The sequence below is a fragment of the Coloeus monedula genome (genome assembly GCF_965178545.1).
Source record: "Coloeus monedula genome assembly, chromosome: 2".
Classification (NCBI taxonomy): Eukaryota; Metazoa; Chordata; class Aves; order Passeriformes; family Corvidae; genus Coloeus; species Coloeus monedula.
In genome coordinates, this window is record NC_138782.1 from 72,590,804 (window position 1) to 72,618,541 (window position 27,738).

The 27,738-nt window shown below is 38.7% G+C and overlaps 1 protein-coding gene across 1 annotated transcript in view; it reads left to right on the forward strand.

The window, feature by feature from the left end:
- The window catches only part of LAMA4 (laminin subunit alpha 4), a 97,546-nt gene extending 73,649 nt beyond the window's left edge, over nt 1-23,897 (forward strand). Inside the window, exons 23-38 of the mRNA XM_082300089.1 lie at nt 172-343; nt 2,435-2,566; nt 3,595-3,737; nt 6,993-7,128; nt 8,270-8,407; nt 9,924-10,057; nt 11,324-11,488; nt 12,176-12,329; nt 13,027-13,217; nt 14,744-14,933; nt 15,801-15,956; nt 16,786-16,945; nt 17,940-18,070; nt 20,785-20,878; nt 21,850-21,969; nt 23,422-23,897. Coding sequence (XP_082156215.1) covers nt 172-343; nt 2,435-2,566; nt 3,595-3,737; nt 6,993-7,128; nt 8,270-8,407; nt 9,924-10,057; nt 11,324-11,488; nt 12,176-12,329; nt 13,027-13,217; nt 14,744-14,933; nt 15,801-15,956; nt 16,786-16,945; nt 17,940-18,070; nt 20,785-20,878; nt 21,850-21,969; nt 23,422-23,567 — 2,362 coding nt within the window. The 3' untranslated portion in view covers nt 23,568-23,897. The remainder of the gene's footprint in view (nt 1-171; nt 344-2,434; nt 2,567-3,594; nt 3,738-6,992; nt 7,129-8,269; nt 8,408-9,923; nt 10,058-11,323; nt 11,489-12,175; nt 12,330-13,026; nt 13,218-14,743; nt 14,934-15,800; nt 15,957-16,785; nt 16,946-17,939; nt 18,071-20,784; nt 20,879-21,849; nt 21,970-23,421) is intronic.
- The last annotated feature ends 3,841 nt before the right edge of the window (nt 23,898-27,738 follow it).

The following is a 27,738-nucleotide window of genomic DNA, read 5'->3' on the forward strand; positions in this document are numbered from 1 at the left end:
AGGAAAAAAATTCCCAGAAAAAAATTGAAAGAAAGTCAGCAGTCTCACCATCACCAGGCAGAAGCAGAAGTTCAGAACAATTATTTCAATAAAATATGTAAAGGCCTTTAAGTTCCCCTAAATTAAAACGGGTACATGCCAACTAATCCTTCCTTGCTTGTTTTTCCATAGAGATAAGTTGGCTTTCACTCAGAGCCGGGCTGTGAGCTATTTCTTTGATGGCTCTGGCTATGCCTTGGCCAGAAACATTGAGAGAAGGGGAAAATTCAGCCAGGTGACTCGATTTGACATCGAAGTTCGAACGCCTACAGACAACGGATTGATCCTGCTGATGATTAATGGGGTGAGTACCAAGTTCTGCGGGTATCCTTTATCCATTAGCACCACAAGTTCCCCAGTACTTAGAATATCTTGGAAAATCCAAAATGCTTATGTCTCACATTGAGCTTCCAGAAAGAGGAAATACTTTGTGTTTGTCTGGTGCATGTATACATTAGGAGGGAACGGGAACTTGCTCTGCAAAAGCCTCAGGAAGCTGAGGCCCTGAGTTGGACTCTGCTTTTATCCAGAGACAGTCAGGACTTCAAACTGGTCATATCCTTGTGATGATACTTCAAGAGAGACTCCAGTTAACCCCAGCTGTTAGACATTGATTTAAATGTGAATGCACAATCAAAGCTATAAGAAATTTCTGTGAAGCAACTCCCAAAAAGCAGCCACTTTTTGGTAGCTGCCACTTTATAACTGTGCCTCAGGGTGTACTAGAGTTAAATATTTAAGTTACTGAAAACAGAAAGCAGTCCCAATAAAAAGGCTTGTTCCAAATGTCAGGAGCTTTTCTGAAGTGTGAGAGTGATGCAATCTCTGTGATAGTTTGAAGACATGAAAATAGCCTCCAAAGACAAACGCTGGTTTGTTTGGTTTTTTTTGGTCTTTGGGCATTTCCACATCAATCTCCCAAGTCCTGTGTGGATTACAACCTAGTAAAGCCACAGAAAACATTTTTCTGTGCAGATGCAGTCCACAGACAGGCATTTGTCTAGACACCTACGTGTAACACGGCTTTAAGCATTTAGGAGAAAAAAAATCCACTCTTATTAGAAGAGCTACTCTCTAGTGTTTGCCTTTAGAGTAACTTCCAGAGGAGGGTTGTGGGAAGCAATTTGCTCTGCAGCATAGCATGCTACCACTAACCTTTGTTCTTAGGAGGTTTTGACTAAGCAGCTGCTGTTAAAAGTTTAAGAGCCTTTATTGCAGAGCACTTATTTTTCTTCCAAGCAAAAGCACCTAGAGGTTTCTTGGAGATGTATGCACTTTGTGTTTGTCAGTGGAAACTGCAATCAAGCTGGATATCAGCTGTGGGAGACTATGACTGCTCACAAGCACTTTCAAAAAGTCTGTGTAAGCTGGTCCATTATTCAGTTCTGCAAAGACAGCTCATAAATATTCTGAATGTAATCCTTGTTACATTTTCAAGTTTAAGCTGTTCAGAACAAACCCAAGCTGCAGTTTCATTTAAAAGTGCTAGATTAAAACCTACTCTTACTTCTTTAAGTAGTGAATCCTGAAGGTGGGCTCATTTATGTCAAAGGCAGCAGTTCTTGGCCTGCAGCAGTGTTTTGAGAATTATTGTACCCATGTTTCCATTAGGCACAAGCACTGGGAGAGAAGACCAACATTAGCATTGAAAGCATTAACCCCGATGCTTTTTACAGCACGTTTGCTGTAAACTGTTCTTTCTGTTTCTTTATGTTCAGTTTTGGAACAAGACTAATTCTGGGGTGGAGATCTTCATTTCAAGCACTCCTTAAAGATTTTCTAAAGTACAGCTCCTGCTTATAAAGTTCAGGTCACCCAGCCACAGAACAGAAACTGAAGCATAAAGTAGGAACAGTCAGGAATTCTAGAACCCAAATACATAATAAATACACAATAAATACACTCTAGCTATTGCTCACCTTTCAGTAAATACATCAGTGCTGATCAGGGCTGTGCAAAGACAAAATCCTGAGTGATTACAGACATTGTGATAGAAGCTGCTAATGCAGATATGGCCATTTTAGCCCAGCATTGCTTTTACCAGTATAATATCTTTCATTTACGGCATGTGGTATTATTTGAACAGTGAACAGATGTGTATGCATCAAGAATACCCTGCTGGTAAGTAATAGTGACATCACTGCACTACCAAATACTATTTCTACAGGGAAACAGTTCACCAAGTCTTCCAGAAAGTGCCACTTATAAAACAATTATGTGTGTGTGTGTATATATACACATATATTATAAATATTAAAATACAGGAACTGTGTTATAATTTTGCAAATAAAAACTTATTTCCCAGCATGTTTTTCCCAATGTCAGTCTCATAACGCTTTTTATTAATTTTTTGAAATTGCTGCCACTTTTCTGACTGCTGTTTTGCTTTACACAGAGCATGTTCTTCAGCCTAGAGATGCACAATGGTTTCTTATACCTCCGCTATGACTTCGGTTTCAGCAACGGCCCCGTGCTTCTTGAGGACTCCATGAAGAAGGCTCAGATTAATGATGCTAAATTTCATGAGGTACATATGGTTACTATCACAGCCATTTGACCAACTATCCCAGAAGCTCCAAAGCAGCAATAATTTCTCTAACACCCATAAAAGAAGCAAAACTATGAGGGTGCAGGTGGTGATATAGTAGAACAGGCAGAAGGGTAGAGTGCATGCAGGTCCCACCAGTACCAAGCAGAGGAAAAGTGAAGGCTCTCCCTGCCTCCTCATAAATCAGTGCTTGTAGACAGATTGTGTGTATTACTCGCCAAGGACAAGACCGTTCACATGAGAGAAAAAGTTTTATTGATTCAAAATTAAATTATATCAAGGGCAACTCACTATTTCAAATATAAAACTTCCCTCAAAAATGTCATTATGTTAGTTTGACCACCTTAGTTGTTATGCATTGTATTACAAGAATTATGGCATTTCCCATTTCATTTGAAAAGAGAGTTGATTCGGTAGCAACCTTCTATATATGCACAGTATTTTACGGAATTTGGCAGATAAAATATCTACTTGTATTTGGTTTCAGGGAATTTGCCTTAAGCCAGTGTAACTGTGACAGTAGCAAATTCCCTTAGTGAGTTGCTTCTCCTGACTTTTACCTGATGTAAATTCAAAGTCTGATTCATGACCAAAACTACAGCCATAGTTCTGTTCATGTTTAAGCAGCAAACAATTAAGCTTTTTATGGTTTGACAATGAAATAAGTTTTTTAAGAAGTATGCCCTAACTTCTTGGATAAATCAAGAAAGCACTCTGAAGTTTATGGAGCTTATCTGTTTGCCACAGTGTAGAATGCAACATGACTACTTTCATTTGCTTTACTCATAATTGAAATATCCTGAGGATTCAGTCATCAGAGAAATAGTGACATTGACACAAGCTTCCTACTGGCAATCATTGTCAGCCTCTCCCAATTTACAAACAACTTCTCTGATAAATGGGGGGGAAATTTCAAACAAAAGGATATAAAGATGCAATCAATTTTGCAAGATCACCATAGCAGCTTACAAAAGATGACATTTTTAAGCACATGCTTTTCTTTTCAGATTTCTATTATATATCACAATTCCAAGAAGATGATCTTGGTAGTAGACAGAAGACATATTAAAAGCGTGGACAATGAAAGAACAGCAATGCCATTCACAGATATTTACATTGGAGGAGCACCTGCTGAGATCTTGCACTCTAGGTTGGTTTACAAATGCAATTCAATCAGTATTTTCAATTAATCACCATATGTAAGTTAAGCTGTATGGCCTGTCCTTAAGGGGTAACAATAAAACAATTTCTTTGGCATCAACCTTATATAAAACAACCCTTCAGACACTCTTCCAAGTGTCTTTCAGAGCTCTTAAGTATTGAAGATTAGGCTTGACCCAGCACAGTTAAATTCTACTGAAACTGGCCCCAGTTTTAGTAAGGGTAACAGAAACAGTTGTGTTCTTAAAACAAAAAGGCATTTTCAAAGAACATGTTAACGTATAAAATTGCTATTGCTCCTTGCTCTGCAAAAAGTGACCAGGACCCTCTACCAACTGCATTTTCAAATCAAAAAATTGTCTTTTTCCCACTAAGCATTTCAGTTCTGATCCATCTCAGGTTCTCTTTGGATCCAAGTCAGCTAACTCTGTGTAGGTGCGGGAAGAAAAAGTCTCACTTTCCCATTGTACCATTTGATAGAAACCAAGTTTAAACTCAGTAGACTGTGTAACTCTCATTTCCTGCCGTAGGAATCTGCCGGACCCCAGGGTCATGCTCTGAGAGCAGACTGGCTGCTTGAAGAAGAGTGTGCTCTTCTGATAGGCAGTATTCATTCCCAGGGTCAGACAGCACAGCCAGAATTTTCAGAAAGGCTCCAGCTGCTGTTCAAAGTGTCACAACTGCTAATAGGAATACCCTCCATGTTAAAAAAAAAGCCAAAAAAAAGCAAATATTGCACAATAGTTTCTAGGACTCAGTGGTAAATCTGCTGAAATTTTATTCTTTATTTTGTTGTCAGAAGAAACTGTTGAATTGATAAATAATAGCTGAGATACAAAATACTTAATCTTTAAGCTTTTAAGATAGGGACAAACTTCATGTCAAGAAAAACGATGCCTTTCAATTCCATGCAATTATTTGAACATGCAAGCAAAGTGGTGGGCAAGGGAGAAACAGAGTGTATAATTTATCTGTCCTTTCAAATAGTTCTTTACAAAGGTCTGTCATAAGGGGCTATTAAGAAAGCTAGTGGAGTGGAGAGAGAAAATGCTGAAGTGGATTAGAAAGCAGCTGGGAAAGAGAAAATAGGACATAGTAGTAACTTTTCAATTTTCACAGTATAAAAAGTCTACAGCACATACTCAAAGGATCTCTTTCAGGGTTAGTATTAAATACATTAATGATATAGAAAGAAAGTACAGGAGGATGGTGAAAATTACTTCCATTAACCAAGCCTAAAGAACACAGAAAAAGCCCAGAAGGACCTAGAAATCTACGCAATTGAGCAGCAGCTCAATGGCAGATGAGACTTGTTCACAACTGTAGGATAAAAGATGAATCACATGAATTATGCCTGCAGTTTTCCGAGCAGATTGTGGTTATTCTGAAAAACACCTGGAAGGTACTGTCAAAGCAGGAAAAACAACATCTCAATTAACAAGCTGTATCAGAAAAAAAAGACCATAGGCATTGTAAAAATATTATCAATTATAATGTTGAAAAATATATACAGAAATTTTTTAAGCAGAGCCGCAACTTTGTCTCTGGTGTTTTACTCAGCTTTCATTCTCTTGACAAGAGTAGACGGCAAAAACGTGTGGGCCAAATGTTGTGGCATCATTCCATTTTTATCAGGAGAATTATTATCCTACTGATGATGTACTACTCTCTATTACTACTATCTACTACTGATATCTATGCTTGCTCTTTGCAGACAGACTCACATTTAATGGACTTTGCAGGCAGCAGCAGTGTGGGGAAACTAGCTCTAGTCTTAGAGTAGTCTAATATTCTTCTAAAGCAGCACGTTTTCATTCACTTCAAATGCACTTTTCTCTGTCAATTGCCTTTTTCTCTAAATGAATCTGGAAATACCACTATACGTTATTTTTCTCCCACCTCAGTCACTGCATAAAGCAGAAAGCTATGGGTAAATAGAAGCACTGGCAACTTAACTCTTAAAAGAGTTAAGAAATGAACTCAGAAGCCTTTCTTTAGGAGAAAGCCTTTCTTCTATAGCCTGTTGCTAGAAAAGGTTGTGGCATTTAACAGAAAGGCGTATTTGTCACATCCAGCCAGTTTCATGGTCAAGCAGAGTAGAGATTATACTGGTTGATTGATAATACACACTTTGGTCCAAATCCCAGTAGGGATGGCAGGAGCCTTCCTGTTGATTTTGCCTTCCCGCTGATTTCACTGAGGAGCAAATTAAGCCCCTACAGCACTCCTTCTCTCACCTTATTTCAGACATGTACCTGTACACCTGCACTACTTCACCTGATGGTCTGGTTTTGCCAATGCAACAATATGGGTGTTTCCAGATCTTGATTGATCTGCCATGTTTCCAATGTCTGCCTTACAACGAGATAACTCATAGACAACTAGTGCAGGTAGCAGATGCCAAGAGTATCAGTCACATGAGGTGAAGAGAGTCCCACTGCTAAAGTACATCTTGTTTAAGGAACAAGGACTGTTTCCACGTAGCCAGGTCAGAACTCTGGATTTCACATTCACTCCTTCAGTGTATTTGTTCCCTGGTTATCTCCTGGACTGGTACCCAGCAGCTCCCATGTAATTTCCTTGCCCCTGTCACACACTTTCTGTGATTTTAGGCAAAATACTCCTTCATGAACTTTGAGATTTGTGAGGATACATTCAATTATATTCACCCTGTGCTGTAATGCTGTGGTATCTTGGTAAGATGTGGCGTTGAAAAACTGAGACTAATGAGTAGGAGCAGTTGGGATACACTGCTCTGCTGTCTACCTCAAATCTGACATAAAAAGGATCCTGGAAACCCACCCACTGCTCTCATTTAAAATTATGTAAACCCACACATCAGTAAGTAGAATTTACTCTTACTTTCCTGACCTCTGTTAGTATTTTTATTAAGAAATAGAGATCCATTTGTTTACAAAGCCAAGAATGGAACTTGCTAGTAAAAGCAAGACAGGAAACCCAAATCAGAACTTCTCTTCAAAGCTAAAAAAATAGAGATAAAAATCCATTTATTTTCACTGTAAGTAGTTAGAAATACATAATTTACTACAACTGGTGCATCTTGACTTTTCAAAACATAGAATGTGGCTCACTAGTTGTTTTACATAAAGATGCAAGAATTGGACACTAGTGAGGCAAATTACTGAAGTTCTTCCAGCTCTTTTAGAACACCTTGGCAACAAAAACCTGCTCAGAAAGGCAAGTGCTATCTAACTGCTGCTTGTTTGGCATTGTCATCCAGCAGCATTAGCTCGCATCTGGCAGGAAGTATCGGCTTTAAAGGCTGCATGAAGGGCTTCCAGTTCCAAAAGAAGGATTTCAACTTGTTGGAAGAACCAGGAACCCTGGGAATCAGCTACGGGTGCCCAGAGGATTCACTGGTAAGTATAACACCATTTGTGACAAAAGAGCAAATTTTGACAATGGATATAGCTGGGAGCTTGAATTTTACTCCAAACAATGGAAAGACAGTCTTCCACCAAGGAAATGACCATGCACTCACTCATTGGCAGAGGTGGGGGTTTGTGTGTCTGTTAAGTCTCCTGACATAATACCCAATTTTCACTCTGAACTATAGTACAAGGTGTTTCACTTAAAATTCTTCTTGTACGTGAAATTGCAGTGTGAAAGCTGGATCTGAAATAAATCATGTGCTGTATTCTGAATGGAAATACTCCAATGTAATTTGGTTTTTCTTAAAGATACAAGGAGAATCATCCTTACATACACCCTAGTATAGATGTGTGAAATGGAAAAGACAGCAAAATATTCACCCTTCAAATGAGTTCTCCCCTTAAGCCAGATCAGCTCTTCCTCTGTGACACACACACCAACACCAACTGCACCAGCACTAGCTCTGAGAAAATTGCCATTTAGCTTCTGGTCCCTTCCATCATTCATCAATTTTCCATTACAATGCAAGGCTGGCAAATACAGACTGTGTTTGGGGTCTTCATCCTGTAGACATGTCTATCAAAAGCCATGCTGCAAACCTGTGAAGGAGAAGGATCACTTGTAGAACTCATCACTACAATCTTACCCTGTGTCAACAAGGAAGCTATCTGCAATTTGTCCTACTTTGGACCGAGTTTTGCTTCTGAGACTCAAAGGGTTAGAGACCACCATGTCCAACACCCTCTATCTCAGTACCCAGCACAGCACACAAAGTAATATATCATGTGTTGGAACTGTGACTCAGTGCCACACAGCTCAGATGGGGGTGTGAGCCCCTCTGCTTCTACTTTTCATGCTCACTAACATCAGCAGACTTAGGATGAGGCCAAGATCCCAGGAAGATGAGAATAATTTGACTTACTCTAAAATTGCTACACTTTCTCAAGTTTTTTTCCATGATGTGAGGGAAAGCCTACATAAATTAGGTTAAGATATGAAGGAAAAATCGAAGGCTTTTTAGAACCGAACTGGCTATAATTGTAAGAAAAAAAAAAAATAACCTCGTTCTTTGTATTATTGGAATGTTTTCTGAGGTTCACTTGTAATTTTGTTTTATTTAATACATAGATGTCCCGCAATGCATATTTCAATGGAGAGAGCTTCATTGCATCAAGCCAAAAAGTGTCCCTCTTTACTGAATTCGAAGGAGGCTTTAATTTCCGGACATTGCAGCCCAGCGGGCTGTTGTTTTACTATTCTGAAGGAGTAAGTATCTATTTTTTTACAGTTTGTTTTATTTTACCTTCACATTTTTTCCCAGGAGAATACTAGGAGAATAACACGATTTTTCACTTTATGGTTTTATGATAGAGAAAGCAGTCTGCAATACAGAAGCATTCACTGGTGACCTCATTTTTACAGTTTGCATTTGATCTACAGATGAAAACCAGCAATGCTTCGACGTTATTTTGATGCTGAGAAGAGAACTGGATCATATGCCTAGAATTAACATGCATCCATTTGGGCTCGCTGAAGTCCTCTAGGGCAGAAATGCACAGAGCGTCTTCCTGTACTCAGCAGCACTGCAATCCCTATTTGGACCTGCAGGTGCTACCAAAGTACAAATAATATTAAGGACCTGACATTTGCCATCCAGACAATCACCTAGAAGCAAAGTTTGTTAGAAATGGTGGCATGGTATTTCGAGCACTGCTGAGCTCACAGAAATCAGTCAGAAAGCTGCCTATATTCCCAGATGGCACTCAGACCTCCACGTGTGACCGGGAAAAGCTGCTCTTGAGAATAGCTCCTTGCAGCTATGGGAAGCCAGGCTGCTCTCAATACCCGCCTCAGAAGTGTGACACGGGCAGAAATACGGACTTGCACTAACAAAATGTTGTGTGAGACAACGCGATCCCAAGATCCTGCAGGCTCAGACTGACATCTGCAGCAAGCATGAGCTCAGATGACAGAACATTTGCAACCACCCCTAAATGTCTGTTCTGCTATGCTTGCAGAGTATCATCAGCAGTGCAGCAGAGAAGGCTGTGTGACACCGATAACCACTTCTAAACTCTCACGTGTTGCAGCCTGGAGTATTACCTTAAATTGAAATCAGTAACCGTGTCAGTTCCCCACATCGTTTGCATAAATGAGGCCTCACACACACACCATTTCAGGTTTTAACTCAAAAGCTCTAATCCTATGAGGTGCCAAGTGCCCTACTTAACAAACGGAAGTTGAGCTGTTTAGCACTTGGCAGAATGACACAGAATGATTCTACCTGTGCACAGTGGCAGTGCTTGCTCTAATGGAACTGAGAGTATTCCTGCTAGTGGCACAGTGATCCCATATTCCTGACCCAGATAGCACATTTTATCTCGGAGATAATTTTGAGTGATTGAAAGGGTCTGATCAGAGGGAATTAGAAACAGAAAAAAAACGTCTTGGTCTTAACAGCTGCTCAATACACTACCAGGGCACCAGAGATACAAATGAAATGTAAACATCGTACATTTGTGCTACATGGAAGGAGCCCATGTGACAGATACATGAGACACAATCAGCAGCAGAATTCCCAGAATTCAGGCTTAAAAGTGGCAAGAATATAAATTCTAATGATACCATCTCTCGTTTTGCTTCTCGGAGTATATCTTTTTGCAAGTTAAGCACAAACGTGGAAAACAGCCAGAAGGGAAATAAATACAACGGGAAAATGCACAGAACTGTTAAATTTTCTGTGTAATACTTGCTTATGAAGATGCTTTTTTCTGTATTTCAGTCAGATGTATTATCCATCTCTATGGAGAGAGGTGCTGTGGTTTTAAATGCAAGTGGAACCAAAATTCAGTCACCAGACCGAAATTACAATGATGGAAAAACCCATTTCATCATTACTTCTGTCACCCCAGAAAGGTAAAGCTGTCCAGCACCTTTTATTCCCTACCTTTAGAATAGAAATATTTCTTGTAAAGCACATTATCATTTAACACTCACTTTCAAAGTGACACTTGAGTGGGGCATTTTTTAAATGACTGATTTTTAAGTGTGATTGAAAACTGGCCAGCTTGGCCTGAGCACAAGATGATGGGAACTGTTAATAAAACAAAAATAATAGTTTTTCTGAAAGCTTAGTCCTTCTTTGTCCTCAGGTAAGAATGCAGTTTAATAACATTTTAGGCTAGCATTAGTTCATTTTTTAACAGGATTGATTCTTCTAATTTGTTAAAACAATTCCCAGTTGACCCTAAAGTAATTGAGGCATCTTCACATAAAGCATTCATTTGGGATATACACAGTGGAACATGTTAAAAATATTTTTAGCACTGGCAGCCACAAATGTAAGACTAAATACAGCAGTAGGGAATAAGTCTCTCTCTGTGTTCCTTGAAAAACTTGAAAGCTTTGGTTTATTGGTATGTTTAACTATTGTTTATAGGTTTAAATATTTTTTAGAAGGTCATGTAATCAAAGCAACTTTCTTTAAGAATCTTGCCTATGAGATACAAGCAGATCATTATTACTTTTCTAGTGGAAATGAAGGTTTGTACCTATGACTTCTGACATCCAAGAATCACAGTTTGAAAAGCTGAAGGTGTGAAAAGGTGCCTTGGAATAACCTCGGGGATTGTCATGTTTCCCTGAGTTTGCCAAACAAAATCAGTGTCTGATGCTTTAGTATATTCAGTTTCTTATTAAAGCCAGAGAATCATTCATGACTTCTGCAACAATTAATGGGTTGCAAAATCAGATCAGGTAAAAAAGCATTGTATAAGCTCAAACACCAATGCACTGTGATGAAAGAGAAGGAAAAAGGGATAGGGGCAAAACAAGAAAGATTAGCATGTGCTTGGATCTTATTTTACCCATATGGTGGCTCCATCCCCTCATCAGCAATCCCTTAGTTTATCTTTCTTCACTGTACAATTTTGGACTTCACAATTAACTGCAGGGTAAAATTAAATCCATGGGCCAAAGTACACAACTTTGCCAGTTGTTTATTGTACTGCTACTTATTGCATAGCTGAAAGCAAAAAGGTCCTCTCGTGCCTTTGAGCACTACCATTCAGTGATGCATGCTCTGAGTGGAGCATCTTGGGTGTGTGTAATGTGCTGCCGGTGTGATCACTGGCACTGATGTTTCCAAAGCAAGCCTGCAAAATGGATGCTTTTCCTTTGCAGGTATGAGCTGACTGTTGATGACAAGAAACAGAGCAAGAAGAACCCAGCAAAGGACAGAGCAGGGAAAAGCCCAGACAGCATCAAGAAGTTTTATTTTGGTGGCTCTCCCCTCAGAACACAGCAAGCCAACTTCACTGGCTGCATAAGCAATGCCTACTTCACTAGGTGAGTAACATCCTCCCAAACACATTAACAGGCAGTCACTGCCCCTGCCTGACAACTTGAATAGTTGCTCATGAGAAGTGATTTATTGTCACAATAAAAATTCCTGTCTCATTTTGTGAGGCTAGACCTAAGATTCTTACCTTATTTGCCATTGAATCTGTTGGCACAGACCTGCTAGGTTAAGATATTGTTAAGGTGGGAATAACTTGATGAAATAAGCTTTCAGTACTGCACCTGCTAATGCTGCTGGTGCAATGAATAATTTGCATAGCTGTAATTTACATTTATATTATGTAGCTTTCAGATCGGCCTTTGAAACAAAATGGTTTTAAGGCATCTCACAGAAGCCGGGGAAGTTAGGAGTTTGGGCATGAGAAAATGGTCAGAATGTGTTGATCTTAATTGCTCTATGAAATGTTCTTATATAGATTTTAAAGGTGAATTTGATGCTGCAGGTTGACACTCTCTGTTTATGCCAGCATTTATACAACAGCAGAGGTAGTATAGGCTGTCCTCATTACCCATACATTGACAGATCAATCTGTACTTTTATCCCTGATCCAAGAATGAAAAATAGTGCATTCAAATACAATTTCATCCATAAATGTACAATTCTGAGATTTTTATTAAGATAATTCCAACACTTGGAAAAAAAACTGTTCTTGTCATCTCCTCTTTGAAACACAGGTTGGATCAAGAGGTTGAAGTGGAAGATTTCCAGAAGTACTCTGAGAAAGTTCAGGCATCTTTGTATGGATGCCCTGTTGAATCTCCTCCAGTTGCTCTTCTCCATAAGAAAGGAAAAAACTCATCAAAAGCCAAAGGAAATCGTAATAAAAAGGTCTGATAAAAATTGCTCCAGTACCACTCAGGAGTTTTCCAAAATTCTCCAAATTATGGATCTAAAATGCATAAAGACAATGTCACATACACGAAGGAAAGGATCCTGTTCCTTTACATATTCCATCACTGCAAATGATTGCCCTGACACAATCTATCTGGCCTACTGTTGCATCATTCTCCTTGGCTAGAACGCTAAAATAAAATACCTGACTTCTTAAAAAAAAGTGCTTCAGAAACAAGCCTTTTTGATTTCTTCTGTCTTCTAAAGGCAATAAGCTTGCTTCTGATCTCAGCTACTTCTGTGTGGCTCTCTACTGGGTACAATTAGCACACATTAATGTAAATGGGGGAAAAACCTTCCTCCAGCATGCAGAATTTCTAGTCCGAGCATATCCTCTTATGCCTATAGTATAGCTGATATCGCCAAAAGCAGAAAGAAAAATATTTAATCAGGAAAACTGCAAAAAAAAAAAAAAATTGTAATTATGTTAGCTACACAAGTATTTTGTTAATCCCTTGTTCCATCCTAAATCAGCATTTATAGTAGATCTATTCAAGGAAAATTTGACTTGGGAACAATCCTGGTATTTACGTAGGGAGATAATATATTAGTAGTTCATATATAAATGATACTGTTATTTTATTATGTCCAATATTAGCTAAAAATTCTGGTTAATAGCTCTTTTTCTATGAAGGTGGGAAGAGATAAAGACAAGATTTCACAGCCTTCATCTAGCCTCAAAAAACTGTATCAAGTGAATTTGCAAAGAGACCCTCAGTGCCACTTGCCCATGAATCCCAAAGCAACTGAACATGCCTACCAATTTGGAGGAACAGCAAACAGCCGGCAAGAATTTGATCACGTACCAAAGGATTTCAGTCAAAGGTAAAGTGACTTTAGAGATAAAAATGAAATATGCTGGGGAGGAGAAAGAAGTATTTCAAATTTTTTTTAAAGGGACACATTTCTGCTGTTACCCTCGCTTTTTCCTTTATATCTTAGGCTACGCTCTGTGGAGAACACGTTGTTGGGTTATATTAAAAGGTGCTTCAGTTGAGTAAGAGCAATACATAGAATGTGTTTCCAGTTACATCCATCTTGTGGAGTCTTCATCTGCATTGCATATTAACAAAATGTGTGTTCTTGCCTATTTATATGAAGCTTTTGAGGATGTTGGTTCTAGACAGGCAGTGCACAATAATCAGTCTCCTTACCCAAGAAGCAAAGGCATTAGAGCAGAAGGGAAGCAGTAACATGATGAGTGGATCTTGTCAGTAGTGTATTGGTTGGGAATCTTCACAGTGCAGTAGGACATAAAGCTATGAAAACCTTGTCCAATTCAAGCCATAATGGAAATGTAAGTAACAATGAGTCCAGATACTGTCAACATTTAATTTTCAGACTCCCACAGAATATGTCATGCAACATTCAAAATCCAACAAGAATTTTAGTTTAATACTTTCCATTAAAGACTATAAATTCAACAAGACAGCACTTCCTGGAAGCATACCAGACCACTAACTCAGAAAAGTGTGTTCTTTCCTGATTTAAATTAAAAAATCATTATGTTCATTTTAATTGAATAGTGTTTTACTTAGGGCGGTCCTGACAGTACCTATATGAAGAAAACCCAAACTCTAATATCTTCATCTCACCTTCATTCCTACAACACGTATTTATTTTCCAACTGTTACTAAAGCTTTGTTATTGCAGTGTTCATTTTTAAAAAGCAGTGAGTTGTGGTGTTTTAAAACAACTGATATTGGCAAGGGACTGTCTGTGGAATGTATACACAGATGCAATTGGGAATGTATAGATCCTTGAGACAATATGAAGAATGGAAACTAGGCTAGTCACCTGACATCAGAGGAAGGAGGAATCAGTTCTGGCACTGTCCTACACCAATACAGCTTTGCCATGTTTTAGACCATAAGTAATAATAGCAATCACTCAAGAAATTTTCACTGTGGCAACGTCGAACCAACAATGGTATAACTTCCCATGTTGTCTTGGACTTCACAAGGAACTACAGGGAAGGGGAAGCCTAGACCAAGTCTGGAATAACATAAACACCAGACCTCCATGCCATCACACTTAAAAATTCCCCCAACATTGCCGTTTAACATGAAAGGAAATGTAGTGTATATAGTGTCAGATTTTGGTGGTCTGCATTGAATTTATTCACTCCAGAGATTTTAATTTTTGAAAACAAGTTCCTTGCCAGGCAGCTTCTTCTCCAGCTTTGACTTCTGCTCAAAAAACATCATAGAATATTTCTCAGAAACACCACTTCCATAAAGAAGATTAGTATTTCTTTGGATGAAAGGAAAATCTCAGTCTTCCTCTGACTGATGTTTGATTTAAATCAAATATATCTGCTTTAATGTTAATATTGTGTTTTTATGTGCCAGAGCTCACTTCTCTATCAGTCTGAAAACTCACTCATCTCATGGAATGATTTTCTACGTTTCGGATCAAAAAGAGACCAACTTCATGGCCCTTTTCGTTGCTCATGGCCGACTCATTTTTATGTTTAATGCTGGTCATCAGAAGATAAGGATTAAGAGCCAAGAGAAATACAATGATGGTCTGTGGCACAACGTAAGTAAAAGAAAGCAATCATTATGATGGCACATGCTACCAAGGCTGCAGTAAAGACACCGCTCCTGTGACAGCTCAGGGAGTTTTCATTCATGTATTCATAAACATACCTATATGTTGAGAAACTTCCATCAATATTTTTAAATCTTCCACGCAGCATTTTATCAAGTCATTAACTAGGGATGGGAAAGTGAGTCAGTTATAAAAATTCAGTACTTCCCAACATTAACAGCTGAACAGAAATGAAGGAAACAACCAGAACAGTAAGGCAGTTAAGAGTTAAGAGAGCTAGGAAAGGAAGGACTAGAATAATTTTGTTCAGCTAAAGTCTTTGAAGTGCCTAAGAAAGGAGTACAGCTGTCTTAGGCTACCTCAGTAGTCTATGAAAATAAAAAGACAATTTTAGGAGTCAAGGTGAATTTCCCTCTCTAGGTATCTCTCCTCATTAACTACAGAGGAAGCCTACAGTTACTAAACTACTGACTTGGGCATGTAAGTGTTTAAAGCAGGTTGGCTGAATCCACACCATAAAACTACTGAAGACTGTAAAAATGCTAACACTGATAGGTAACAATGAATCATGTATGCAGATATAAGATGGGTAGATCTCAGTAGACCTTATGACACCTTGATTACCTCTGTCTTACACACTAAAATGCAAGAAAAGCAGCAGTTTTACTATCTAGCTTTCACATGAATATGAAAAAAGAGTGTTGTCCAGCAAAGAACACTGGCAGTTAACAAAACAGGCTTGTAGAGTATCACTCACACACTTTTCTTCTCAAATATCTCATCTTCTTCCACTGCACAGCAGTGATCCCTTAACAGATGAAAGTAATCTTCCATATTTTTTTCTTCCCTTCCTAGGTGATATTTATTAGAGGCAAAAATATTGGTCGCTTGATAATTGATGGTCTCCGAGTACTAGAAGAACCTTTTGATGGGAATGCGAATACTTGGCAAGTCACTGAACCACTCTATATTGGAGGTGTAGCTCCCGGAAAAGCTGTAAAAAACATCCAGGTAAAGCAGACCTCTATGTACAGACCCCATACCTCTATGTAAAGTTAATACAAAAGATGACTGTAGGGATGAGATCAGACAAAAGCTTATTAAGATCTTGATCCTCATCCTGCTGAGGAGCAGACAGCTCAGTTGATGTACAGAGCAAAGCTCCCACAGGGCTGGGCTGGTGGTAGCTGGGTTAGGCTTCCATAGCCTTGCAGCAGCAGCTGTGAAACCAATGGTCTATGAGGAACAGAGAAATCCTAGTGATATGCAAAATTAGATGAGACAAGTAATGTTAGGTGAGATCACCCTGTAGTCTGAGATACAGAATGAGTTTTGGAGAGATTTTAACACTGTCTTAGTACCTCTGTTTTAAGCACCTAGAGGTCAGGATTCTGTTCTACAGCTTGGTACTGAAGTATATGGAAAGGAGTGTTAAACCAAAAATGAACATAACAGTCTCTTTCAAGGTAATCTTTAGCATTATGTGCCTAACAAGATAGATAAACTACTCTGAAAAAGTAGACCACTGTCTTGCCTTGAGGCTATGAGGTATATGTATAGCACTGCCTTGCCCTAGTTGTGCTTTGTTTCTCACAGTTCAGTAAGAACTGTTTGAGAAACAACACAAGCTGGAATTACCTTGAAGTCATCAAAAAGACATGAGAGGCTATGAGAATCATTTTTCCTGTTTCCCTTCTCTGGAAATTGGTTTTTTGTTCAAAACTTACGTGCCAGCCAATCACAGCCTTACAGCTTATAAACAAGTAAAAATAAAGACAGAAGAATTTACTTTCTTCCACAAGGAATTTATTTACTAATCAAGGGTTTTTTCTCCCCCAAGATTAACTCTGTCTACAGCTTTAGTGGTTGTCTCAGCAACTTACAACTCAATGGAAGACCACTTACTTCAGCTTCACAGACTTTTAGTGTAACACCTTGCTTTGAAGGCCCATCAGAAGCAGGAACATACTTTTCATCAGAAGGAGGATATGTCGTCCTTGGTAATATACACTTAAACACATGTATCCCAGAATAGGACTGAAATATTCCCTGTGCTTTAGAATGGCATTTTTCACTAAAGGGTGTGGTAATTTCTGAGGCTATGAACTGTAAGGACTATCAGAAACAGATCACTCTTGTAGTAAGCAGATGATATTGACAGGTCACAATGTCACCATGAAACTTAACAAGTTGCTACATAAACACATCTGTATGTATGTATTTCAAATAATAAGAATAATTTACCAAAGGAACAGACCATAATATGCTAAAATTATTTTAGAAGTCAATGTGGCCAAGACCAAGTACACCATCAGAGGGTCATCCCTTATTTTTTTAATTAATAGAACAACATGCAATTAAAAAATCCTGCAGAAAGGCTTTCTGCATGTCATGATACAGAACAGCATGACAGAACACATCTTTTCTGTCATTTAGGCCTGCTGTGTCCCAGGAAGAGTTTTATGAGGGTGTTTTGGTCACATAGGCTCTGATCTGAACAAGAAAGGAAACTGCACAACCCTATTCACTGGCAGCACCAAGAAAAATCAGACAAGTGTTTCTAATTTGCTCCCTGGCCTGTCACCAGATTGAAAAAGGGAGTTTCTCCTACTGAATCATCAAAGCTCAAGTGAACTCCCACTCACTCAACAATGACTGCTGAGTGCCTAGGAAATTGCACAATAAGAAACTGCCAAAAAATACAGATCATTGACTTTGTGCTGTCCATTTCATTGCTAAGAAATATTTTTAAACAAAATACATTTTTTAAATAATGATAAAAGTAAATAAACCTTTATTAGTACTCCAAGCAAACACAATCAAAACAAAAGTTAAAATGGGTCATTGACAGCACACCATGGTATCTCACATTTCAATAGTTTTAAGAACAAATAAAATCCACCCGGGGCTTGATGTTCTATTTTGACTTTGAATAAATGTCCAATTTCATCACTAACTCAGTACAAAAAGAATGTTATTCTTTTTACCTCACAGATGAATCCTTCAGTTTAGGCCTGAAATTTGAAGTTGTTTTTGAAATACGTCCCCGAAGCAGCTCAGGAATCCTACTGCATGGTCACAGCGTGAATGGAGAGTACTTGAATATGCACATGAGAAATGGACAGGTATAATGGGTCACATCTGCTCCACTGCCTTGACTGATTTCTCTTCCACCTACATAGGCTTGGCTACATGCAGATTTTGTCTTACTAATTTGCCATTAACTGATTCTTATTTCTCTCCTAAATATAATAACTGCTTAGATTAGGCAAACCAAATATTTATTTTAAAATACTGAAGATAACACCTGAGACAAGATCAGATCACTTTACTGATACAAGCTATAAATATTTTGTTTGGCACTGCTCTTTCACCCACACATTAAAAATGTATCACAGTTACAAGGTAACTGTCAATAAATTTTTATTTCTTATTTCTTAAAAGATAAGTCTGAGTTACACTCAGTCTCTTCTTTCTTTATCAGATATGTGTGTGATGAAAAGAGTGAGGGAAAGAAAAAGTTGTGATTGTCTGCTGGCCTGATTTCTACAGGCTCTGGAGCACAAATGAAGGAGAGAGGTTTGAAATTAACTCACCACATAGTTGTTGCTATTGCTTTTTTTTTTTTTTTTTTTTTTTTAATTGTGTTCATTGATAAAATCTGGATCTCTTTATGCTACTCATTGCATACATACAGTAATAAATTTCAGTCTTAAGTGGACAACACAAGCAAAGATTTAGAGCATGGGAAATCTTGGCAGCTTTTTGGTCTTTCTTGCAGAGGAGAAACTCAGGGCACAGTCAAGAGACTAAGCAGTGTGGATATTCTTCAATCACTGCAATGATGACCTGTCATTCAAAGTGGAAGGTATTTAAGTGAGGCTGGCTGTACCGCAGTTAGAAATGAAACACCTGAGGAAATACTCTCACATCTCCTGCAAGAGCAGGAACCTACAGCAGAGCGACTGAGTAGACAGTTTAACATCATGATTCATCCTATCCTAAAGCAGGTGTCTAATTAGGTGACTAAATGAGTCATTATTCAGAGAATGTATTTTTCTATATTGGCTGTAGAGAGAACCAGTGCTTCAGTTAGACACCTAACTTTTGACAGCTGATTAGGTAAGATGAAGCCGATTCTTACCCCTGTATCTAGTCCTTGGTGAACTAACAGAGAAATTATTAAGTACATTGTGCTGATGTGTATCATGCCACACTTAAAAGCTGAGTCTGTATAGAACCAGTCCAGTGTAGTACTTCTTATGTAAAGTTCTAACCAAAGGTCTGCATGTCCAATAATTTGTCTTGTTTTCCCAACTGTATCAGTTGGTCTAACAAAAGGTGCTGCTTCACTTACTGCTTCACACCTCACTTTCTGTATAATGCATATGCAATTCATAAACAAAATTCACCCTGGAAAAGCAGCTCTTCCCTGTTTGTCACTGCAGCAGTCCAGTACCTTCTTAGTAAGGAACTGTGTTTCTTTACCATTAACTATCTGCTCTCTTTGAATGCATTACAAAAGACCTGTTTCGTGAAAACTGTTTTGCTGGACAAATTAGACCAGCAACTTTAATTCATTTTTTAAATGTACACATCTCTACCAGTACAGTTTGACTGGAGGATTTATTAAGGAGTCACTTTCTCCTGTGATTCTTTATTTGCTTTAATCTATACATTTTGTCCAAGGGTGGATAAAAGAGAACATGAGGATCATTTTAATTGTGTTGTTGGTGCCCTTCTGGAAAAAAAATATTTAATATCTCTTGGTTATAACTGTATCAAAACAGAGACCCTCCAGAATTAAATATAAGTTGTTTCCTTGCAAGATGCTCTTTACAATTACGTAGTGACAGGACAGGGGGGAATGGCTTCAAACTGAAAGAAGTAGATTTAGATTAGATATGAGGAGGAAATTCTTTTCTGTGAGGGTGGTGAGGCACTGGAACAGGTTGCCCAGAAAAGTTGTGCCTGACCCATCCCATTAAATGTCGGAAGACCAGGTTGGATGTGGCTCTGAGCAACCTGATCTGATGAAAGGTGTTCCTGTCCACAGCAGGGGGATTGGAACGAGATGATCTTTTTCCAATCCAAACCATTCTACGATTCTGTGATTTTCAGTCCACTTGGAGTCAGCATAATCAGGGACAACTTTGACATTTGAAAGGCCTGATTGTTTGGACTCCGAGTGTGGAGTTCTCTGGCAATCATCACCAGGAATCCCATACTCCACAATAGGGGCACAACACTGTTTTGCTGCGCTGGAACATTTCCACGCAGAGAGATATTAAACCATTAACTGAAGCAGAGGTGCAAAATTCAGAATTAAGTTCACTTTCTAGCTCTCCCACAGATTTATTGGCAAGCTTGAACAAGTAACTTAAAAGTCATTCTTAAATTTGCTGTCTATTCCTTTCTCACATCCTTTCTGCTTGTTTATACCTGGGTTTTTCATGACTGTTTTCCTTTATTAAGTGGCTAGCAAGTTTCCAAAACATCATCTGATGCCTCTAAACACTAATTTACCACCCAGGAAATTATAGAGTAGAGGTACTAGTAAATGAGTGAAATTAGCCCTTATTTTTAAATCTTTTTTTGAACTCTTCCTTGAGATAATTAGGAATGTCTCAGAGTTACTGAATCTGAACAACTGAAAAAAACCCAAACAAAATAAATTTGGATTTAAAAGGTACTTTATTTTGAAGAATTTAATGAAATCATGTTTTCCTTTCTCTTGGATACTTGACAGGTTTTGAGTGGGGAATACAACATTATTAAACAGAAGGTAAAAAGAGAAAAAGAGGGGGTTTAAAGTGATGATTACGTTATTTTCCCTCAGGTTACTGTGAAACTGAATAATGGAATCCGGGATTTTTCAACTTCAGTGACACTGAAACAGAGTCTCTGCGATGGCAGGTGGCATCGAATTGCAGGTCAGTAAAAGGTGATCACCTCCTAATTAAGGTAGAAGAGCCCATCTGCCCCTCCCCAGATATCCATCTCCATGGGCTAGAGCATTGGCAATGCAGAAGTATTTTCAGTTCTTCTTTTTCACCTGTCAAGACCCAAGTTTGTGTGAAAGACACAGTCTTACTCATCCCTCAGACACAGAACTATAGAGCTTCCTGCAAGGACAAGCACAAGTTCCTACAAAGATAGGAAGAACAAACAAAGATGGAAGCTCCTTACTCAAAGAACAGAAAGCAGCCTAGCTGAAATGCTGGCTACCTTTCCTAACTTATACACCAGATCATATTCTTCCTTTCCCAATTAGAGGTTAAATAAGTTGATAGAATGCAGTAGGCGCAAGTATATGCTGCCCTTAAAAGTAAAATAACAAGACGGATGTGGGGAACCTTTTGCTCACAACATAGAGATGTCTACAGTCAGGATTTTCCCTGTGTGCCAGATAGTCATCCTTCTTTCCTGGTTTTAAAAGTCAAAAAGTGCTTCCAAACCCTGGCTACTTTGAATCCCCTTATATTCCTGTCTAGACGCAGATGTCTTCCACTATCACTGCAGAAGAGATCAAAGTCTGCGCCCTTTCCACAAGCATTCAGGTTCTGTTCTGAAGGAAATCCAGGCACACAAGAAAGGGAGATGCCTCACTGCTGGGAGTGATTGGGCAAACAGTTTTTCTAAGCCACCTGCCATTGTATGCTCATAACCTGGAGCCTGAACACTGCCACCACTGATCAAGAGCCCCACTCAAAAGCACCCTTGCTCCCAGTGTATATTCCATTGGCCGTGCTCCATGACAGAATCCACCCTCAAATTGTCACTGATGGCTCACACCCGATCTAGCAAACACTAAATCAACTACTCACACCAAACAGGTAACTCCTGTCTGTCATAGAAAACTCATGTGCTACTTCTTGCTGACCCCTGTTCCTTCTCCTTTCAGTTATTAGAGATGCAAATGTGGTGCAGCTGGATGTAGACTCTGAAGTCAATCATGTGGTAGGGCCGCTAAATCCAAAGGCAATTGACCACAGGGAGCCAGTGTTTATTGGAGGTGTACCAGGTACGTTTTTGGTATCTTTGTGGTACATTGTTCTCAGATTTCAACCCTGTTTCCAGAGAAAGCATAAAGACTTACTTTTCATTTTAAAAAAGAACAAAACATGTGAACAACCTGGTAAAATTCAAAGGCTCAAGAGCTGATCAGAAATGTTCTGCCTCAAGTTCTCCAAGAAAAAAATGTGCTGCTTCACTGAAATTAAAACATTCACAGCTGCTGGAGGGTAAGATATGGATTCAGTAGAGAATTCAGTGAACTACCAAAAAAAATTCTTTTTTTTCTATTTTACCTTCCCATGTGGGCTTACTGTTTTTTTAGGAAGTGATTTATTTATTTATGGGATTGGAAACTCACTGTCACTGTAACTGGAGTCCCAAGGTTTAGTTGCTGGTAGGCTTCTTTCCTCTCCTTCAAGCAATGGCATCTTTGAACACAAAACAAAACATGGAGATTCTTTTTCTGACTAGGGGTTTCTACCAGACCGATTTCTGCTCCTGTGTGTTTGTGACTCACAGACCATCTGTGTAGCATGGGCCAAGATTACTACATTTCCTTCCCTTACTCAACAGACAGAGCTACTCTGTTGGGGTTCATAAACAAACTGTAATCAACACTATGTGATACAATTTTTAAGTCAACTCCAGTACATTTCTCATTGAAAACATGAAGCATTATTTCTCTGAGCCTTGAATGTCAATCATTAACAGCTCTAACTACAAAATTCATTATAATGCTTATCTTGGATTAGTGGCTTGAGTGCATGGTGTTCACATCCATCCCACACTACCAGGAGGTAAAATGAGCTTAAAGGGAATAATAAAATCTATGTGCAGATGCCTGTTCACTCTTTAAATCCAAACTCAAATTTTATTAGGACAGAACTCTTCCCAGAGAGGTAATATAAAGAGGTAATTGCAAACGCTGTTCTGCTTCATAATAGAGCCTTCTATTTCTACATTAATTATAGAATACTAAAGCAATGCCATAAATTGGCTCTACAATGCTATTATCAGCCTGGCACAAGAAACTCTTACACAGAACTTCACAACAACAAACAAGATATAATTCTAAATAATGCCATGCAGATACAGCAAACTGGATGCAAACTAACAAATCAGACACAGATGACAATACATGTGATGCTAAATTACAAAAACAGACACTGGGACTTACCTACTCTGTTACTTAAAAGAAAATGTAGTTGTCAAAAAAATGCAAAATTGTGTCTCTGTTGACAATGTAGTATCAGGAGTTTTACATAACTAGGTAACTAACCATACTTTAATGGCCTCTAGGACACTGGCAATAGGCCAAGTGTTTTAAAAGAACCACAGAAGATTCAGAAGAGCTGCACTTAGCAGCAAATTTAAAAGATTCTGACATCCAACTGATTATTTTGCCCATCATGAGCTCTAAATTTTTATTTATTTCATTTGTTTAATCTCCTTCTTCCAGAGTCCCTGCTAACATCAAGCCTGACTACACGCAATTCCTTCATTGGCTGCATTCGTAACTTCATGATTGATGAAAAGCCAGTGAGTTTTAGTAAAGCAGCTTTGGTTAGTGGTGCTGTAAGCATTAATACCTGTCCAGCAGCCTGATAGTGCACTGCATCGATTCTGAAAAGTTCCTTAGACCACAGAAAGAAAACTGGAGTAAAAGAAACCGTGTTCAGCAAGACAAGAAGAATGAAAATATCACAGCTACATCTACAGAAAGCAGGAAGGGGGGTCAGTTCTAATATTTACACGCAAACAAAAATCACTGAAGAATAAAGGGCTGTTGCTTCTGCACTTCTCTTAATATACCACAAGAGTGAGCTTTACCATTTCTTACAGTGTATGCGTGGCCAGTCTGTTACACGAAAATATGGGACTATAAAGGAAATTAAAATGATATTAAATGTTACTTTCAAAATAGATCCTCTACAAAATTTCATTCCGTATCTTAGTCACCCTTTGTTCCACAGAAAAAGATCTGCTAAAGCACATTAGAGAATAAAGCTAGATAAGAGATTTACATCACAAATACTTTTCAGAGATCTTATTGTATATTTTTAATTTTCCATTCAACTCATTTATATATTCCTCAAATAAAATGGGGGAAGAGAGTATACTAATTGTGTAAGCTTACAAACAATGAAAAATTAACATTTTTATTCCACTTCTAGACTTCATGGATATGTTCTAGCACAATATGAAGAAAAGATGTATATCTTTTAAGACAGATGCTTATATATATATATATGCTCATTTACCTAAACTAGGTAATTTTAGAGTAATGCTTGCCTTAGAGACAATTCCAAATTTCAAGTTTTTTCTCTGAATTTTTAAATGCACTTACATGCAAACACAGCACTAAATTCACAATCTCATTGTGATCTCATTTGCACTAATGTTACACAAGTAAACATGAAGTGTAGAAAGCAGAATCACAGTCACAGTTTCAGGTGACTCCCTTATCATACAAAACCATCACTTCCCTGTGAGACTCCTGCAGGACTTCAGTTTACAGCAGTAATCCTCAAACAGGGAACATGTTCCTTTGGAAGATACGCTGCTGCAGAGGAACCGGGAGTGAAATGGGAAGATAGAAGGCAAAGGGCTGTAAATCTGAGCTATGTTATACCCATAGAAGGTAGATGGAAGTTAATGGTAGGGTTCAACTCACAGTAGGCTTGAACATGAAATAGACACAAGTCACTTGCAAAACTTAGTCACTTCAGTGATCATTTAGCTTTCTTTTCTTTAAAGAATAAAATAATGTTACAGAAAGTTTTATGGTTGCTGAGCAAATTATTGTTGGAACCAACTCAAAACATGACCAGCTGCAAAGCAGGAAAGTATGAAATGTGAAAATAAAGGACAACACCCTAGAGACTAAAAATTAATAGGAATTCATCTGGAAAACACATAAATGAAAACTGGAATCCAAAGATCTTGAAAGTACAGACAGATGGAAGAACCACCAGGATAAGGTACATAAGTAAACACTAAGCAGCAGCTTCCCTACTGCTCTCAGTAGGGTGAAAAAAGTGTTTTGACACACTGCAGCAGACTTGGCTTACTCTGGATAAAGAACTGCAACCTCTGGATGCACAGGCACAGGAACTCTCCAGCAGCTGGGACCCCATCACTGACTCTCCACTTGTCTCTAGAGTCCAATATTGGGTGGTAAGTGAACACATTGGGGCTTCATCAGTCACTGTCTCTCCTTTCACCAGCCTTGTTAGCTCTGCTCATACTTTCAGCCCCATTCCTGTTCTGCTTGCCTTCTCCTGAACACATCCCCTTTTCTCTTCCCTGCAACTCTCAGGCAATATGCTCCAAGGACTGATTCCCCTTCCAACCCCTTACAGACACCCTCTGCTTCTGGGACTGATATATAGACACTTCTTTTCATCACTCCACATCCCACTGTTCATACTTGAGAAGCAAGCAGTAAAGTATCCCTCTTCAGTCTCTCTGGATCAGGCATAGATCCCTAAATCCAGTTACCTTTAAATGCCATCTTTATCTCAGGCACCAAAACCAGTGTGCTTGCTCAGCTTTTTCCTGCTCCCAGCTACTACCCAGACATGGAACAGAAAAATTACAGCTTTTGCTTTGGGAACTTTTTTTATTATTGGTGTTGAGGGTGAATGTCCTCAGATCAGTGAGCTGGGTTCCCACTGGTTACAGAGGCCATGGATGGTGCCAGAACAGTGCAGCTGGGAGCAGGAAAAAAAAGGAAGTCTCTCTCCTCCCAGTGCCAGTGAGTTGTTAGATTGGCTCAAAAAAGCTCATGACACCACAGCCTGAGCTAAGCTTCCTCAGGTCCTGGTCTCCAGGACCCTATTGCTGGAGAGAAAAAAACAGCAGATTCCCTGCTTAGATAGGTTCGTTACAAGGATTACTGAAATTCCTTTTGAGTTGCCTGCAGCTGCTCAGCAGAGATAGCCAGGAATAGCATATGCTTGTGCCCCCTAAGAGCATCAGAGTTTAGTGAATGCTGGTATTAAGTGGAGCATTGTATGTCAACTGGTACACACATACTCGGAATGTTTTTCTGTCTTACACCTACTTCAAACCAAAGCGTATTTTCTCATATCCACATCCAAGCTCTGTGAATAAACAATATTTCTCTTAGCCATATTTGCTGAAATGTGATTTGGTTTCATTCTGTGGATTTACATTTAAGAATGACTTTTCCGATTAATCACTCCTTTGCATACTTTATATATGGAAAACTAAAAATACACTAAAACAGTATGTGAATAAAAACCACATTAAAATTCATAAACTGCTACTATTCAATTTACTTCTCTTAACTATATCACCAGCTAATCAAACACAGCAGTGTTTTGGAGGGCATCTTCCTCAATTTTCCCTTCTAGGCTTCAGAGGTGTAGGTTTTCTCTCTGCAGAACAGGGTTTCCAAAGAAAAACACTATAAAGCAGTGAATACTTATGGACTCAGGAGAGAGCAGAAAATAATGTAAATTTCCCTGCCCCCAACATCCACATAGACCTTAAAATTACCGTTTCATATGCACCAAAGAAAGTCAGTATGTGATGCATTACCTTGTCCATACCTCTGCCCTCATTTCAAGGCTGCTGGTGTTTAAGAGAAGGCAACTGCCTAAGCAGAAATCTTCCCAGAATTCAGTTTCTCTTCTGTATCTATCTTAAAAATTACAGCTTCAAAGTACAAAAGCCTTCATCTACAAAGATTTGGGAAAAACTCTCAAGTTCTCACCTATATTGTCAGATTGTCCATTTCCATCTTCAACATGAATATAACTAACTAAATTCTGCAGAAAGCCTACAGAAAATGAGCAGCGACCCTAAGGAGATTATAACTTTTCTCGGCAAGATTCAAGGTTTTAATAAGTGTTGTTATAGCCATTACCTAAATTAGGGCTGCAACTACACAGTTATTGTATCCTGAAATATTCTAAAATTGGACAATTGAATGACTATCTAAGAAAGAAACCAATTTCAAGATGAAATGCTCATCAAAATGCTTCAAAATACAGGATATAAATGGGATCTCAGTGCCCTCTAACTCTTCATCTCAAAATGTACCCCAAACCCTAACCCTCATCCTAACCCCAACAACTACATGAAAGGTGCTTGTAGTCAGGTGGGAGTCAGTCTCTTCTCCCAGGCAACAACTGACAGAATGAGAGGACACAGTCTTAAGGTGTGCCAAGGGAAGTTTAAATTAGATGTTGAAAAAAAATTCTTCGCTGAAAGAGTGATTGTGCACTGGAATCGTCTGCCCAGGGAGGTGTTGGAGTCACCATCCCCAGACATGCTTAAAAAAAGACTGGATGTGTCACTCAGTGCCATGGTTTAGTTGATGAGGAGGTGTTAGGTCATAGGTTGGACGAGATTATCTTAAAGGTCTTTTCCAACCTAGTTCATTCTGTGATTCTATGTGGAGAGAACACAGTTCTCAAGAATCCAGAGTATGGACAACAGCCTGACCAGAAGAATGAAAGATGAACTGTTACAAGCCTGACAGTAATTTCCTGAAATCCAACAATTCTAAATTTAAAAAAAAACCTAAACACACAAACAAACAGAAAAAAAATTAAAATTAAAATTACAAACTGACAAACCTTCATATGTGAACTAAGACCTGATATAAATCAAGGGATAACATTAGTTCGAATTCCAGTGTATTCTCCCTACAGCAGCATGTGGCCTAAATAGTCAAATGACTGTTATTAAAAAGACGCTGAAAGCATAGCACACATATTTAACTTGTGAGGTACTTCTGGCTCTT